The sequence below is a fragment of the Micropterus salmoides genome, unplaced genomic scaffold (assembly GCF_014851395.1).
Source record: "Micropterus salmoides isolate LMB-PRFRI ecotype aquatic unplaced genomic scaffold, ASM1485139v1 Ms_hic_scaffold_21, whole genome shotgun sequence".
NCBI lineage: Eukaryota > Metazoa > Chordata > Actinopteri > Centrarchiformes > Centrarchidae > Micropterus > Micropterus salmoides.
The window spans coordinates 23,060,480-23,078,083 of NW_024041262.1; the positions used below are offsets into that span (position 1 = coordinate 23,060,480).

Genomic DNA, 17,604 nt, shown 5'->3' on the forward strand with positions numbered 1-17,604 from the left:
TAGGATATATTGTCCACATCTGTAGACGTGCTCAACATTATAGTCTATAGATTTCGTGTGGCACAACAGTGAGTCAGACACTGTTCAGAGCTGCTGTGGTGTTCAACTGCTCCCTCCTTTCTTCTTCTCTGCCGCCTCATCTATCTGCCTCTGCCTCCTCTCCATGATCTCCATCCTCTTGGCATCGTTGCGTGCTCGCTCCTGGGCCCTGAGCTCATCCACGTCCTCCAAAAACCTGTGCCTGCACCGAGGAGGAAGTATTATATCGATGAATGACGGAGGAATTCACAATTAGACAGCACTGGAAGAATTCACTATGAATGCTGTATTTCAAATTAGAGAAGGGTTTTAACATATCTCATATCCACCCCGTCATACCACTTTTTCCAAAAGTGAACAACATTGATAACATATGCATGTGCGATCGATAGAAAGTGATTCTGCAACTATTTTGTTTTGGTAACTTTTCAAGCAAAAATGCCAAATTTTTTCTCTTTCTTCCCCCTTAAATAATATACACTGCTCAAAAAATAAAGGGAACACTTAAACAACACAATGTAACTCCAAGTCAATCACACACGAAATCAAACTGTCCAGTTTTGAACGCTGGCGGTGCTTTCACTCTAGTGGTAGCATGAGACGGAGTCTACAACCCACACAAGTGGCTCAGGTAGCGCAGCTCATCCAGGATGGCACATCAATGCGAGCTGTGGCAAGAAGGTTTGTCTGTCAGCGTAGTGTCCAGAGCATGGAGGCGCTACCAGGAGACAGGCCAGTACATCAGGAGACGTGAAGGAGGCCGTAGGAGGGCAACAACCCAGCAGCAGGACCGCTACCTCCGACTTTGTGCCAGGAGGAGCAGGAGGAGCACTGCCAGAGCCCTGCAAAATGACCTCCAGCAGGCCACAAATGTGCATGTGTCTGCTCAAACGGTCAGAAACAGACTCCACGAGGGTGGTATGAGGGCCCGACGTCCACAGGTGGGGGTTGTGCTTACAGCCCAACACCGTGCAGGACGTTTGGCATTTGCCAGAGAACACCAAAATTGGCAAATTCGCCACTGGCGCCCTGTGCTCTTCACAGATGACAGCAGGTTCACACTGAGCACGTGACAGACGTGACAGAGTCTGGAGACGCCGTGGAGAACGTTCTGCTGCCTGCAACATCCTCCAGCATGACCGGTTTGGCGGTGGGTCAGTAATGTTGTGGGGTGGCATTTCTTTGGGGGGCCGCACAGCCCTCCATGTGCTTGCCAGAGGTAGCCTGACTGCCATTAGGTACCGAGATGAGATCCTCAGACCCCTTGTGAGACCATATGCTGGTGCGGTCGGCCCTGGGTTCCTCCTAATGCAAGACAATGCTAGACCTCATGTGGCTGGAGTGTGTCAGCATTTCCTGCAAGAGGAAGGCATTGATGCTATGGACCGGCCCGCCCGTTCCCCAGACCTGAATCCAATTGAGCACATCTGGGACATCATGTCTCGCTCCATCCACCAACGCCACGTTGCACCACAGACTGTCCAGGAGTTGGCTGCTTTAGTCCAGGTCTGGGAGGAGATCCCTCAGGAGACCATCCGCCACCTCATCAGGAGCATGCCCAGGCGTTGTAGGGAGGTCATACAGGCACGTGGAGGCCACACACACTACTGAGCCTCATTTTGACTTGTTTTAAGGACGTTACATGAAAGTTGGATTGGCCTGTAGTGTGGTTTTCCACTTTGATTTTGAGTGTGACTCCAAATCCAGACCTCCATGGGTTGATAAATGTGATTTCCATTGATAATTTGTGTTTGATTTTGTTGTCAGCACATTCAACTATGTAAAGAAAGGCGTATTTAATGAGATTATTTCATTCATTCAGATCTAAGATGTGTTATTTTAGTGTTCCCTTTATTTTTTTGAGCAGTGTATTTCGGTTTGGGACTGTTTGTCGGCCCAAACAGGGCATTTTTATGTCATTTTTGTCTCGGTTAAAAGTGATTTTTCAATATTTTCTGACATTTTAAAGTCCAAAGTTGATCTAGTCAGACTAATTGATAATAAAAATAATTGATAGTTGCAGTCCTAATATGAACATTTTAGAGCCAGAATCAGTTATGCATTTATTTGACGATTGCTTTTTATCAACGTAATTTTGTAAAGATGTGCATGACTTTATTTGTGATAACACTGGACATTCTGTTGTAAAGATATTACAACTAAAGGCTCACTGCGCCGATGATTCATCTGAAGATCAGTTTACTCGTTAGGAGGAGTCCTACACAGCTTATGGACAGTTTAATGTGGCTCCGTCAGAGAAAATAACCCCAGTGATTTCATCCGGATCGTCTTGGCTTTGGTTTGCAGACTACTAATTTTTATCGACAACCCTGCATAACAAAAAGAGAGTGGGTGCTGAGTCACAGAAAGTTCATTTTGTCCATTTTTGAAAGGAAAACCTGTCCCCAAACTTTATCCAAGCACAATACCAGGAAGAATCTAGTTATTGGACACATTTCACATACAAAAAAGCAGTCCTAATACGAAATACGAGCCAGAATCAGACATTTTCTTTAAAAGTCCCTATTAATTAAACATATCTATTCTAAAATCTATAATTACCATAGTTTTAATTTGAAATTATCTTGATTTTTTTAAGTTTATTAGCTAAAACTAATGAGGTCTGAAACAATAGTCCTGCAATAAATCATCCTGTCATGAAGTTTATAATGTTCAGCTTTTATAGAAACTGATTTAGAGGCACTGATTCATATATTTGGTCATTTTGGAGGTTTAATAATCTAATAAACTGGAAACTGAGCGTAGTTTTACATACACTCTTCATTTTTTGGAGTGATATTGGTAAGTACAATAATGCACATTGTACGTAGCTCCAGAATGATGTCTGTATGTTTGTATTTAATTAAAAAACCTATTTAATAAGGGGGATGACAGCAGACGGCAGACACACACACACACACACACACACACACACTGTAGAGGATCAAGGTGCATCTGCAAGGTCTTATCTTGAAGGTGTCGCTTTTAATGGCATGCACTTTTCCAAATGAAAGTTTAAGCAAGCAAACATACACAACATGCAATAAATAACTCACCTGTTGAAGAAAACAGTGGCCAGTCCGACAACGAGTGTCCCAAACAAGATTGGTTTCGTGCGACGTTTTGCAGCGGACAGCTGGTGTTGCTTCATTATGACGGTAGCTGCAGTCCAGTCCGGTGGCTGCAGGAAGGAATATAAACAGAAAGGTAGCTACATTGGTTTTCTATCTGACCTTTAACGCGACCATTAGATAATCGTTACACACCTCCTTCTTCTTGTCGTGCTGTTACTCACGCACCACGACTTCCGTTTCCCAAGATGTACCAAAATCACCCCAAAAAACATTGTGGTAGAATTTTAACCGCTCACGTTGAACACGTATGATGCTTAAATATGTACACATATGTCTTGCAGATTTGCAGTGATGTAAAAGTACAAGTTATTTTAAAAACCGATAATGTTTAGGCGGAACCTCAACGCTCTTACAGCGCCGCTGCACGGACACATTTCAGCGACGGAAGGTGTTTGCAGAAGCAGCTTCGGTTTGTTTTGTTTGTTTAATCGTCGTTTATTTTAAATATATTCAGAGTTAACAGTAAAGATGTGGAGGAAAAGCTCGTCTGAGGGCTCTGACCGGTTTGAATATCTACAAACTCTGGTCACTGAATTTCAGGACACCGACAGCGAAGGTGGGTCCAGTTAGTTTGTTTTGATCCAGTTCCCTAAATAAACACAGTCCCTGAAACAAACCCGGAGTGTCTTAAGATAGTGTTGCATTTTCACCCAGAATATAATCAACACGAACATCCAAGGGTTTGTAATGTATTTAAACACTAACGTCAGACTCAAGTTCATGTGTGATTGATTATAAGTTACCTCTATTACTTAATTAATAGACTTAACAGTTTTATTTCAATTATGCATTCGTTCCTGAAGGAGAGGCTGTTTAAAGGTGACAGGTTTGTTCATTTAAAGTGGGTTTTATTTACCAGCAGCTTTCTTAAAAACTGTTAAGAGGGCCTTCACGTGATTTAGTGTGTGGGGGGGGGGGGCACATAGTGCAGTAGAGACAGACCGATTAATCAGGCCGATATAAAATGTGCATCGACCGATATCTGCACTCACAAGGCCGATATATGATCCTAAAGGACAGCTAATCTAATCTCACACCAGTACTGGCTAGTAGGGCGATGTGGCAACATTTTTATCACGATAAAATATTTCATATCGTTCGATATCAAAAAAATATTAGGATTCAAATGAAATAAATCCAACATTTGTTGAAATTTATACAATTTATATATTTATTGTTTTATTGCCCAGCCCTACTGGCTAGCGTTAAATACATATGGTTGCTATAGAGAATAATGCAGTTGCATGAAGTCACTTTTGACAAACTGTACCCCGCTCTCCCTTAAACCGCAGTCGCGTTCTGAAATCTACAATAATTAATAGAAATTCAATCTAAAACAACAGATTACTGGCTCAGATAACATGTATATTAAATTGTACTCTGCATGAATAATGGAATTACACATCAGTTTTCTTTGTTTTGATATTGCCATTTTATATCCTGCTCTGTAAATCAGCCATGGAAAACCCCATATCGGTCGGCCACTATAGTGCAATACATGAAACGATACAATAGAAAAAAACATTTTAATAATAATTTTACAATGGGGAACCGTGAAGCATGTTAACAAGAGACTTTCAGTTTGTTTTCATAACATATTTGTTTACACTGATTTTGACCATATACCAGTTACCATTATCGACGTGTTAAAAAAATTGTTAATGCTCTTTAACGGTACACACACAGCATAAATAAACACAACAAATTGTTTTTTTTTGCAGCTGAAAAATAAGTATTTTTCAGAGTCAGTGCTCTCTGGTGGACAAAATATGTAATGGTCTCTGTATCTAAATGACCTCAAACATGTCTTTTGCATTTCTGTTCTGCAGCCGCTTGTTACATATCGGCCAACATATATTGATACCAACATGTTTGTTATAAGTTGATATTCAAATGTTACATAATTAATTCCATTTTTATGTTGCCTACACACCTCATTTCACTACACCAGAGGCAAAGGAGCAGGTGCTGGCTAACCTGGCCAACTTTGCGTACGACCCAAAGAACATGGAGTATCTGAGGGAGCTGCAAGTGACCGACCTCTTCTTGGACATGCTCACTGAGGAGAATGAGAACTTTGTGGAGTTTGGGATGGGTGAGTATCACACCAACAACCATTGTTTTTACATCAAATGCTGTCTCCTAATCTAAAAACATAATTGTTCTCAGGGGGGCTGTGTAACCTGAGTATGGACCCTGAATGCAGAGACAACATCCTACAGAGCAGCGGGATCAGTTTAGTCACAAACTGTCTGTCAAGCCGGAGGGAAGAGACCGTCCTGTCAGCCATCACTATACTAATGAACCTCACAACGACCTCATCGCGCTCTGCGATCACTGACCCGGCCATAGTGCAGTGCATGCTGCGCTTCTCCCTCTCTGAGAGCCCCCGCCTGCGCAACCTGGCCGCTGTGTTCCTGCAGGACTACTGCACCGAGGAGCAGGTGGCCCGAGCGGAGCAGCAGATGCAGGGACAGCAGACCGCAGTCGGTATCCCGCTGCCCGAGGACTAAGTTACAGCTGAGGTGTCCATGTGAGATAAGTTTTCTCTCTATGAGAGAGACATATTTAGAAATATTTAACACTATACGACCAACAATATATGATATTGTTGAACACCACACTCCACAACCTTGGCCGTTAATCTGCTGCAATAAGAGCCTCAACTCTTCTTGTTTCAGTCTTTCCACCAGATGTTGAACCTGGCTGCAGGGATTTGCTCCCTTTTAGCCACATTAGTGAGGTCCAACCCTCACAGTCGGTGTTTCACTTCATTCTAAAGGTGTTTGATCGGGTTGAGCTCTGTGCAGGCCAGTCAAGTTCTTCCACACTAAACTGTGAAAACCGTTTCTTTATGGAGCTGGATCTGAGCACGGGGGCATTGTCATGATGAAACAGGAAAGGGACAAATGCAAAATGTTGCCACAAGGTTGGAAGTGATATTTTTATTCTCTAAAATATCACAGCAGAATTAAGATTTCACATTCAACAAGAAGTGTTCATTCCTTTGCCTTTTGAAGTGATTTCCTAAAGCCTGGTGAAGATGCTGGAGCATGTCAAAGCCAACTGTTTGACTCCTGCACTCTATAAAACTCCCATGTCCTGAAACATTAATCCAAACCCCAAATATGTAAAATAAAAAATCCTAAATAAACCTCGAGTTTCCTCCGTAAGAGCCAGGGGCCCTGTTTGTTTTCTTCTGGGCTCTTAAGAGCTATTTCTGGGCCTTCAGGTCTAGACAGAAGACGACATCTGATCCTGCAGCCCAGCGTCAGTTGGACACATGCACATGTAGCTGACTCCAGAGGAAATTCTTTACAGCTTTCAGTGTCTGTGACACTCGCTCATTTTAAACTCTACAAAGTTCTCATTTTCAGTCGGTGTGTGTGGAAGTGTGTGTTTCTGAATGGCATTCCAAGGGCTTAAGAGGCGTGCACCTGCCGCCGAGATCAATAAAAATACCTTCATTCTTCCCGTAATAAGAGAAACACCCATGCCTGGTTTTAATAATGTGGTAAAATATTTATTTCAAGTTGATGTAAAAAAGGAATGAGTGAACCTGAGTGGTTCAACATCTATAACAAGACTGACCATCAGTTTACTGTACAGTGGCTCAACGAGACAGCCGCTTAGTTACGGATCGTTCTGCATCTTTTGGGTTCAAGTTTCTATTATCTATATTATTAAGCAGTAGGTTGAGGCTGGTGTTGTTCTTTATTTCATAGACAAATCCCATAAAAAGACCAAAACCAACAATACTTTTCCAATTTCCCTACCCTATGTGTGACTCTCTACTCCAAACCCACTGGTGCCTAGTGAAGATATAAATCTTAAAAATAGTTGTCACAGGCTCATTTACTTACTTAAAAATATAGTGATTGTAGTTTTAGTAGAGCTGCAACTATCGATTATTTTGCTTGCTCTACAAAATGGTGACAAATGTTGATCAGTGTCTCCCAAAGACCAAGATGACGTCCTCAAATGTTCACAACCCAAAGATTATTTAGTTTACTGTCCTAGAGGATTAAAGAAACCAGAAAACATTGAAGAAGCTGAAATCAAATAATTTTCCTTAAAACAAAATGACACAAACGGATTAATGAAAATAGTTGCCAATTAATTTAATAGCTGACAAATAATCAATTATTCGATTAGTCATTGCAGCTCTAGTAATTGATGGTAGTGGTTTCATGGTAATGAAGGAACATGTCATTAAGTGCAACGGTGTCTTTTTGGAGGATTTGTTGACAGTAAGAAAAATTTACAATATGCCTTTAACTGTTGGTTACAGGAGGATAAACTCAAACATTTGGCTCAGCATGTGGCTTCATACCCAGTGATCACACATCGACTCACTCTTAAGTTTTAAGATGTTCTGATATCTGGGTAATGTAATCTCCATTGGTGTTTGTGGCACACGATAAACAGTCATTGAATTCTCTCCGTACACGAGCAAGCCTTCTCATTTTCCCTTCTTCAGTCCCAGCTGCTTCTCAGCAACATCGCGTAGTTTGTGTTTCTGGATCTGAGAAGAGAAAGAAAAACAGAAAGTTGTTTCTCTGTTGTGACTTGTACTGAAGAAAACGGCAACTAGACATAACAATTTAGCAATCAAGACTTTTGAGAATGAACAGCTGTTCTGAAACTAAAAATATTATGTTAGGGTTGAACTATATGACAGTGAATGCTGTGAGACAGGGTACTGTTTTTTTTTGTTTTTGTTTTTTTTTTGTACAGATTATGCGATGTGTTGATTAATGAACAGAGCAGAGCTGTTCACCCACAATTTCAGTCTTGCATGCTAAGCTAAGATAATATGCTGGTAGCTGTAGCTTCATATTTCCTCTACAGACATAAAGGTAGTGTCAATCTTTTTATCTAAACCTGTGTTGTAATTTATCACAGGCTGTTACAGCAGCTATTAACTGTAGATCTGTTAGTTTAGTCTGCACGCATGCCGTCTTAATGACTTTGGTAAATAAACCTTATTTGTCTGTCATTTATAGGAACATGAGCTCTGCTGAAAACACCAGGATTTGGGAAATTACCTTTCCGGTAACAGTGAGCGGGTAGCTGGTGACAAAAAGTACGTAGCGAGGAATCTTGAAGTGAGCGATCTGAAAGGAGCAGATGAAGAGGGAGACACTGAGCAGAGTCGTTCAAACTGTTTGACAGGAAGATGAAGTTCAAAATAATTCCATGCTCATTATTTTAATGTCAAAAAGAGAATTGTGCCTCACCTGCCCCTTGCAGTAAGCCTTGATTTCTTCTGCAGTGCAGTCCTGCCCGTCTACCAGTTTGATACAGGCGCAGACCTCTTCACCCATACGGACATCCTCGACTCCCACCACCTGACAAATACAAAGACCTGTTGCTCTGCAGCAAAAAAGTAGCCTCACTGGATTTAACGTAGGGCTGGGCAATCAAACAATAATGATAATTATCAAAATATAATTTTCCTCAATAACAATATAACAAATGTTCAATATATCGTCAATAAATGTTGATTTATTTAATTTGAATAAATTTTTAATTTTCATTTTTCTATTAAGATATTTATTTTGCTGAGGAAAAGGGACTGAAAAAATATTTACTAATCATATTTATCATAATTGTTTTGAAGGTTCTACCTCAGATTTGTGAAGTGATCCACTGTTTGTGACATTCTGACCATAAAGAAAAGTTTAACCACACAATTAACCATTTGGTTTCTTAAATTTTTACTCAGGAGCAAAAATCAGCCTTTAAACTTGAAAGAAATAATTATTTGACATCTATCGAGATAATTATCAATATCGAACGGTATATTTGTTTTTGATCGTGATAACATTTTTGGCCCCATCGCCCAGCCCTAATTTAATGTATTGTTTGATGCAACACATACATCTCAAAATCTCCCTCATTGAAAAAAATCTGTCAATATGCAAATATTGCTCATTTCAAAAGGTTTTCTACTATTTGACTGAATGGTCCATTTCCAATAAATACAAATCCTGTATTTCAGTTACATGAAGGGCTCAAAACCAAACTACGCACAAAAAGTAAGGGAATTTATGTCTGGTAGAGTTTTTCTTTGTTGTAACAATGCCAAACAGCTTTTCTTGGCTCTTGACTCTTATTTGGTGGTGTTTGGTGGATTGGATGTTTGAAGTCTCAAGAAACAATTTATTCATTCATTCAAACATGAGTGTCAGTAGCGTGCGGAAGAACACCGCTGCAACAGCCTGGCACCTCTTCCTCGTGCTGGTCACGCACCGCTGTGAGATGGCATCCCATTCTTCAGCCAGCATATGCTGCAAGTCGGCTCACCTGTGCCTCCATGACTTTGGGGTGTGTGTGCAGGAACTGTTCAATCTCAGCCGGGTAAACGTTCTCTCCACCTCTGATGATCATGTCTTTAATCCTGCCCTCGATTCGGCAGTAGCCGTACGCATCAATGCTGCCAATGTCTCTGCGGGAAACAGGAAAACACTTGAACATCGGCAACTGTAATAATAATAAAAAATAATTTTGTTAACTGTGTTTCCTGTACATAACTGCGGGTCCTCTCACATGGAGGTCGCCATGTTTCTACAGTAGCTCCGATCACCCCACTAAACTTTTACAGCCCTGGTAGTATATGTATGTAATGTTGGTTGGATTGTAATTTCATGTAGGCCTAGTTATTCTCCAGTGCTGTGTGTGTGTTATGGCTTTGCTACGTGGACAGAAATGTGTGTTAAGTTCACGACACAAACAGCTGATAAATATTATTCGCAATAAAACTGTAGAGCATGGAAGTTCAGACCAGCCAGCTAAACGTCACATTTTACTGCCTTGGTGGAAAAAAAATGTATTTATTTTTACTGCTATTGGCGTTACGCTAACAAGAGAGTGTGCCTATCAAGTGACCAAAAATGCTTACTTTCAGAATTTGCATTAAGAATAAAACATATTTGTTTGTAGGCTGTGTAACTATTGTGTAATTTGATAAATAACAGGGTAAAATTATGGCTACAAGTACTACTTTGTGTTTCTATTGTATGTCAAAAAAGAAAAGAAAATTTAAAAAGACATAGGGGGTGTGGAGGGTGAGCAATCCGTTGCAATTCACAACCATCACCACTAGATGTCCCTAAAACTTACACACTTAACCTTTGAGTTCAAAGTTCAGGATCACAATATGTAATGCTTTGTGCGGCGTACATACTAGCAGGCCACTCACCCAGTTTTGTACCAGCCTTCTTTAGTGATGCACTCTTGTGTTTTGGCCGGATCCCCCCAGTACTCCAACATCACACAGTAGCCTCTGATCATGATCTCCCCCATCATCCCCAGAGGGAGCACTTCCCCTGTTGTAGGGTTCACTATTTTAGCCTGTGGAGCAGTCGATTCATATTTTAAAATGACACAAAGATGATTAACTAAACAAAATCAGTGTTTTGTAAAACATATAATTCTGTTCAGGGCTGAACAATAATTAAATTTCTGTTTCAATATATACATTTGACATATTTAAAAATAAATGAAGACCTAATAACATAGCCACTGAATTTATAAAGTAATTTTGAAAAAGTACTTTATATTAATTTCAGCCATATTTCCATATCAGACTCCAGTGCCATTAAGATTTGTTTATTAAAAAAATACTGTACTAAAGATGGTGATGTTAAACCATATCTTAATGAAATGTCTTAATTAATGTTGAAGTACCTCTAAGTGGTCCATGATGAAGCCGATGGTCTCCGACTTCCTCTCCAGGTTGTCTGTCGGGGACGCACAGAACGTCACGGGGCTGTTCTCTGTGGTGCCGTATATAATCTGTCAAACACATAAACAGCATGTTATGAGCAGAGAGAGGGATGTTCAGATTATTAGTACAAAATATATCAACTTCTAATACATAATGTATTATTACAGGTACGCTGGCCATCAGTATATAAATAAATTAGAATAAGCTCCATTTTTGCCAGCAGCAGTGTTAAAGTAATGTGTACATTAATGCATCACTAATTACAATCCAGTATATAAATGAATGTGGTGGCCTCCATGTCTTTGTGAGCAAAGTTAACTGATTATTAATAAATGATCAATACTAAGACACTTAATAACAAAAATTAATACCTAATAGATTAATTAATTATGTGTTATTGTTATTATTATCATGCTTTTCTGGAAACAGGAGCTCCACAAAAATACTAACATGTTTTTTTTTATTCATTATTTTTAATTTTAAAGTCTAAAAAATTTGTGATAAACGTCTCAAGTTCCAGGGGCCCATGGTGACGTCTTGAAATGTTTTCTCTGAATAGCAGTCCAAAACGCAAAGATATTTAATTTACAGTGATATAAAACTGAAAAAAGTAGAAAATACTGATTTTGGCGAAGCTGAAACCTCCAAATATTTGCCATTATTGCTTGAAAAATCACAGTTAATCAATGTATCAGAACAGTTGCTGATTGAATTTCTGACCATCGACTATACTTTATACTCGACATCGAGTATAAAGTCTCCCAAAACAGAAATATTTATTTGTTCACGACATTTCAGAACCTTTTCCTTTACTACATTTATCTGATAGCTGGAGTTACTTTGCTGATTCAGATTTTCCAGTCAGCAAGATGCAAGGTCATAAATATAACTTTCTGAGGAGAAAAGAGACAGAAAGATAAAATATACTGTGGTGCTCACAGGTGAAGATTCAATCAGAGGGAAAAGCTTAAAGACTGTTGGACAAATAGGACCTGCAGGGCATTTTAGAGAAGGACGCGGTGAGAACTTTACTTGGAAAATCAGGGAGGAGAAGATATTAATTGACTTAAATTGTGTTTCTGAATCGTCCTTGCAGCATGCAGTGGTTGGTTTATGAGATCCTGCTTCCTGTTGTGACTGTGCACATGTATCTCTAGTGTTTAGATCAGACTGTCGTGAATATAAAATATTTGCCATTCAAAGTTTTTTAAATGGCATATTTACCCAAATTACAAAATCATTTTGTTGTACAGTCATGAAGATGGTTTTGGTTATTTGTCCAATAATGACCTTTATTGAGGTTAACCTCAATACAGTGGTGGTTGGAGCTCAAATAAGTCGATTAATCAATAAGCAACTATTTTGATAATCACATAATTGTTTTATGTACCTTTCAAGCAGGAATGCCAAGAATTAGCTGGTTTCAGCTTCTCACATGTGAGAATTTGCTGCTTTACCCTGTTTTAAATGATTTTAAATTGTTTGTTCCTCATTGTGGCCTCCATTTAAATCCAAAATCTCATCTCTCTTGTGATGGTCTGGTGTTAAAACTGGAGGGAAAACGGAGAGTTCTGCGGTTATGAAGTGAGACGTGAAAAACAACGCAACTCTCGGCCACTCCAAAACCAACTTAGAATTCAAAAAGACAATAAAAAGTATAAAAAGATTAATACGCTACATAGGGTCATTGTTTCTTTACTACATGCAAATTATTTGTAACATACTAAACATTTTCTTCAACACTTAAAATTTAAACTGGCATTTCATAAAGCATTTCTTGCCAACTAGGATTGTTACTGAAAAGTGTTGACTTTATGCATATCTTATGTATATTTAGTATCTTCTCATTTTCCGGACTTTTGGAGGTGGTAACTTCGCTCACATCCAATAAAGCTTTTACAAAATGAAGCCTTCTTTTTGTCTAAAATACAACATGTATTGTAGCCTATCTAAATCTAATGGATTTCCAAGGATTTGTCTCCCCCTAGTGTGTGAAAGCTGAATTGCATAATTGTTTCATTTTGTAAAGTTAATTGTTGAGATAAATGTGATTCTTTACTATCTACAATAATAATTTAAAAACAACAATACTTAAGTTATATCTGTAAAAAACACTCACTGTTATTCCCGCTACGCCCATTACAGAAATGATATTCTTCACAAGTTCTGGAGGACAAGGGGAACCAGCCATGAGGCCTACAATACAGAAACAAATGCATGAAACCTGTGAAATCAACAGTTTATAAAAATATTCTCAGACAAATCTATAATATCAGTAGGAAAAAGGCATTAGGTCATCAGAATGGGCACTTGTTTTGTTGAAAAACAAAAGAATATACACAATAGCGAATGTGTGTGCTGCTACCATCTTCTCAGTCTTTTTCCTCACCTGCCTCAACGGAGGACAAGTCGTATTTTGCCAAGTCCGGCTGGTTAATCATATCAACATACATGGTCGGGGTGCCGTAAATGAAGGTGCACCTGTGAGAGACAACAAACAGGAATCTTCACTGATAAATTGCCAAAATAAACCTGCAAAAATTTAGCTAAACTGTGCATAAATTTCTTTTAAAAGTATGTCAGTATTTTTCAATTCAGAAGTTTCTATGAGAAAATAAAAGCTGTTAAATTCAAAAGTAAATATTAACACTAGACGACTTTGCAAAAAATAAATAACTTTCTCTGTTGATTAGGAGACCGTCTATGTAATGTGCCTTTGAATAGTTTCTTTTGAAGTCCTTACAACATGCTGTAAAACATCATACTTTATTTTGAAATACCACTTTCATGTCTGTTCACTAAATATGAACCTACAGCTCATCTGCATCAGAGCATCAGGTGGTGATTTTAGAAAGGGAAGTTGAAGCATTGGATTGCATTTACACCTGAATGTTCCCGTGTGAAGCAGAGAGTTATGTGGAAAATTTGACCTTTTTTGAAGTATATTACATTTACTTATTTAGATTTATCCAAAGCAAGTTACGGCAGAGGTTGCAAGTCTCCGGAACAAAGTAGCGGTTAAAGGGGCATTATGTGGTTTTCAGCGGCCACTAGCAGTGCGGTTCTAAGATTGCAACCAGGCGTGTGCTCGTACATGTGCTAGCTTCTACTCATAATACGAAACACAATCGCTTTCATGCAGAGATTCCACACCGGCACGCCAGCATCAGCATGTGCAGCTTGCACAGGGACACAGTGGTGGATGTGTCACAGCGGGGAATCGAACTCTGGTCTTTGAGAGAGCATTTTCTTGAAAGATGAGCTAGGTGGTGCGTGTTCTTCAACATCCTGTACAAGATGACCAATTATTTGTACAACTCAGGGAACATCTCGTCATGTCTTCGGCATCAGCACCAAACCTGGCTGCATGAAAAGTTAATTATACAGCTTATTGCTAGAAAAACATAATTACTATACCACCCCTATAAAACCACTTTCCCTGCGAAGCTAGAACCTTGAACCTAAAATATGAGTCTGTTGAGGCAGATATATATTCAGACACTTAAGCAAATGATCCTTTTAATTGCAGGGGTAAAAAGTAAGCACTAAAAAATAAGTACCAGTTGTTTGTCTTAAGAAGAAAAAGAAACAAGAAAACATATAGTTTATATAGTTTTATATGTTTTTTAGAAATAATATTTCTATTATGGTACATTGGTATCCAATCAACGTATCTAACCCTTGTGTGTCCCTCAAAAATCATTGCATTTATTTGATAACTTAAAACCTTTGTTGTGTAATATTTAATATTTTACTGTTTTTAGCTATAAGATGAAGTTACTATATGCTTTATGGAACAATATATATATATATACATGTTTTAATATGTTTAGGGTTTATACAACTCTGTCTGCATGAGGATTTTATTTGCTTTGCTGAGTCCAGGTGCAGAAGGGGAGTCATGATTAGTTTACTCACCTGAATGAGCTCAGTGTGGGTTAAAAATACCAGTTTAAAAAGGGTGTGCTGATGGAGCAGTGGATAAGATGCACGCCTTAGGTGTGAGAGACCAAGGGTTATAAAAGATGGTGTTCACTGTAGTTTATCTGAGCCTGCCAAGATGTAACTCAGGTTTCTGTCTTGTAAAAGAATAAAGACTCTTTTTGAAATTTACTCCTACTTTCAAACATAAGTATAAAAGTACGTTACCAAATGTCTTAAAGCTAAGAATCACTCTTACTCTCCAAGTTATTTAAGACAGCTTTAGAGGTCTCTTAAGTGGTTAGGAGTTGCCAGTAGGGACTTGTGATGGCGCTGTGGAGACAGAGACGTGCGGTGATTTAGGGCCATCACAACCATTAATAAGCCGAATTGTCATAGAAACTATTTCGGCACAAACAGCTTCACTCACTGTCACGCGTTTCATCTACGCCCCAGCAACGCCCCACGTAATCCCACAGAAACAACACAATTCATGCAAATAGCCGGCTTCCCAGGAGTAGTAGGCGCAATCGATGGCACTCATATAAAGATCAACTATTTCTTATCGTTCATTTCCAATTTGTATATTATAATGAATTCTCTTTATTCTTTATTGTCAAACCACTCAATGTGAATTTATCTGAGAATATTCTTAAATAAGGAAATCTATTCAGTGATTGGGCCTTGTTTATGTCGTCTTCCAAAATCCCGTTTGCAGCACAGCAAAGTGCCGTGAATCAGGACTAAGACTGACACTTGAGATTTAGTCCGACACTTTACTTAAATTAGGACTATGATGCTTGATAACTAACTTTTAAGCACAGCTTTGAGCCAAGATTTTTTTTACTCTTAAGTCAATTCTTAGCAGTTATGCAGAACTTGCAGAGCTTGATAAATACAGGCCCTGATCCCACTCTGGAAATGTCATCTGATCAGAGGACTCGAAGCTGAAGTTTTACCAGATTCTGCAGACTTACACCATAAAACTACATGCAAAGTTTGAACCTCCGAACTCTGACACACACACACACAAGCAGTGTGATTTCTCTAACCTTCTTGCCTTCTTGTTATAAAGTATGTTCTCCTAATCCTTTGTTACAGGGTATTGAAGCTCAAGCAGCTTTCTGTTACCTCTCCCTACCATTTGGAACCACCAATGAAACTTGTGTAGATTTAAGAGAGGTCTGCGCACAAGTCGTTTGTTTCACTTTATTTTTAAGTTTGAGACCAAATGTATGGACCTGGCCAAGGATTTCTCACATTACCTTTCACTCTCCAGTGCTGCTATGTTGGCCTTTCCATTGTACCCAGCAGAGGGAAAGACCAGGGAGACGCCATGCACGGCCATACAGAGCCCGCCGGCCACAGAGCCAAAGCAGTGGTACAGAGGCACGGGTAGACAGACACGAGTGTGAGGCTGTGGGACAAAATCAGAAGATAAAAAGGTCACAATTATCAACCGTTGGATTGAACTAATGCACTTGTGTCTGAAAGGGACCAGCTGTCTGCAGCCGCGTGGAAAGTCTTCACAGGGGAGAGGAAGGTTGTAATAATACAGATGTATTTAATTGATAAGGCTCAAGTTATTCTATGTTTTTCTTATTATCAATAAATCCCATTAAAACACTAAAAACAACAGGGTGTTACTCCATCTTTCAGTACTTTTAAGTAGAGTAAAGACTTACCCTCCAGGTGTATCCCACTCTTTTGCCGACAAAGTAGGCATTGTTGATCATGTTGTGATGAGACAAGGTGGCACCCTTTGGAGCCCCAGTTGTGCCCTGGTAACAGAGAAATAAATTACTGAATATTTAGAAAGCCATTACATGACATACAGTATGTCAGGATACAGTATGTCAGGGTTATTCTTTATTGCTCTCTAAAACTGTTGAAGCAAACAGTCGATGAACTTATAAACAGTTGTCCTGTCTCTGTAAATACAGCTAGAGAAAGAGAACTACTTTGTAAATGTTAGCTGTCATGTAAGATGAAATCATTTTAACCAAACGTTTGTGTTCTGTAAATAGGAAAAGTAAACATAATAGGATATGTGTGCAGAAGGTATACTTCTTGTGATTTCTTGTGTTTTGATGTGTGAAAAGCCCAAGATGACATCATTGAATTGCTTGTTTTGTCTGACCAATTTATAAAAACTCAAAGATATTCAGATGTTTAGCATTCATGTTATTCATGTTATTTTCTGTGGATCAATCAACAAATGGGCTGCAACGTATTCCTTTAGGGCAATTGCACCCGTTAAAATAGCGTCCACAAAAAGCTTATTGCTTATTTTTGCTGCTTACAGGCTCAGACTGTTAAAGGACGTGTCTGACAAATTCATGGAAAGGAACCTTACTAGTGACTCCTGGCGACACCCTTAATTTTTGCAGGAAGATGCCGTTGGAAAAAACTGGACATCCAGCTAGAAAGGAAGAAAACCTTTAAGACATGCAACAAATACCGAAGTGAACTGGATGTTTATCGGGTCATCAAAGGAGAGCTTCTTCTGCAGATCCTGAAGCTGCTGCATGTACTGGCTGCTCCCTGCCTGCATCATGTCATCAAAATGAAGCATTCCTGGTTGTCGGCTATCCAGAACAATCACAGAGCGGAGGTCTGGGAGTCTGAGGAGAAAAACAAACAAACAACAGAATGTGGGTCATGCTTTTGAGGAGTTTATTTATTTTAAATTGAAATTAGGCAGCTTCGACTGTGTCTCTCTCTGTGATAAAGTAGCGTGTTACTGTTAAATCCATGTATCCTGTTTAGCCTGCTGAC

The 17,604-nt window shown here is 39.2% G+C and overlaps 2 protein-coding genes across 3 annotated transcripts in view; one reads left to right on the forward strand and one right to left on the reverse strand.

Annotated features, from left to right (window-relative positions):
- The first annotated feature begins 3,503 nt into the window (after positions 1-3,503).
- Positions 3,504-6,864, forward strand: armc7 (armadillo repeat containing 7). The gene is made up of 3 exons (XM_038735128.1): positions 3,504-3,729; positions 5,125-5,268; positions 5,343-6,864. Exons 1-3 carry the CDS (start codon positions 3,642-3,644, stop codon positions 5,684-5,686), a joined length of 576 nt encoding a protein of 191 aa, XP_038591056.1. The 5' UTR covers positions 3,504-3,641; the 3' UTR covers positions 5,687-6,864.
- A 415-nt stretch (positions 6,865-7,279) lies between these two features.
- The window catches only part of acsf2 (acyl-CoA synthetase family member 2), a 60,086-nt gene continuing 49,761 nt past the window's right edge, over positions 7,280-17,604 (reverse strand). For both annotated transcript variants that reach the window (XM_038735120.1, XM_038735118.1), the window contains exons 6-16: positions 17,288-17,450; positions 16,512-16,607; positions 16,092-16,243; positions 13,295-13,386; positions 13,025-13,101; positions 10,866-10,973; positions 10,378-10,529; positions 9,483-9,624; positions 8,414-8,524; positions 8,222-8,290; positions 7,280-7,698 (exon numbers count right to left, since the gene is read on the reverse strand). In XM_038735120.1, coding sequence (XP_038591048.1) covers positions 7,636-7,698; positions 8,222-8,290; positions 8,414-8,524; positions 9,483-9,624; positions 10,378-10,529; positions 10,866-10,973; positions 13,025-13,101; positions 13,295-13,386; positions 16,092-16,243; positions 16,512-16,607; positions 17,288-17,450 — 1,225 coding nt within the window. In that variant the 3' untranslated portion in view covers positions 7,280-7,635. The remainder of the gene's footprint in view (positions 7,699-8,221; positions 8,291-8,413; positions 8,525-9,482; positions 9,625-10,377; positions 10,530-10,865; positions 10,974-13,024; positions 13,102-13,294; positions 13,387-16,091; positions 16,244-16,511; positions 16,608-17,287; positions 17,451-17,604) is intronic.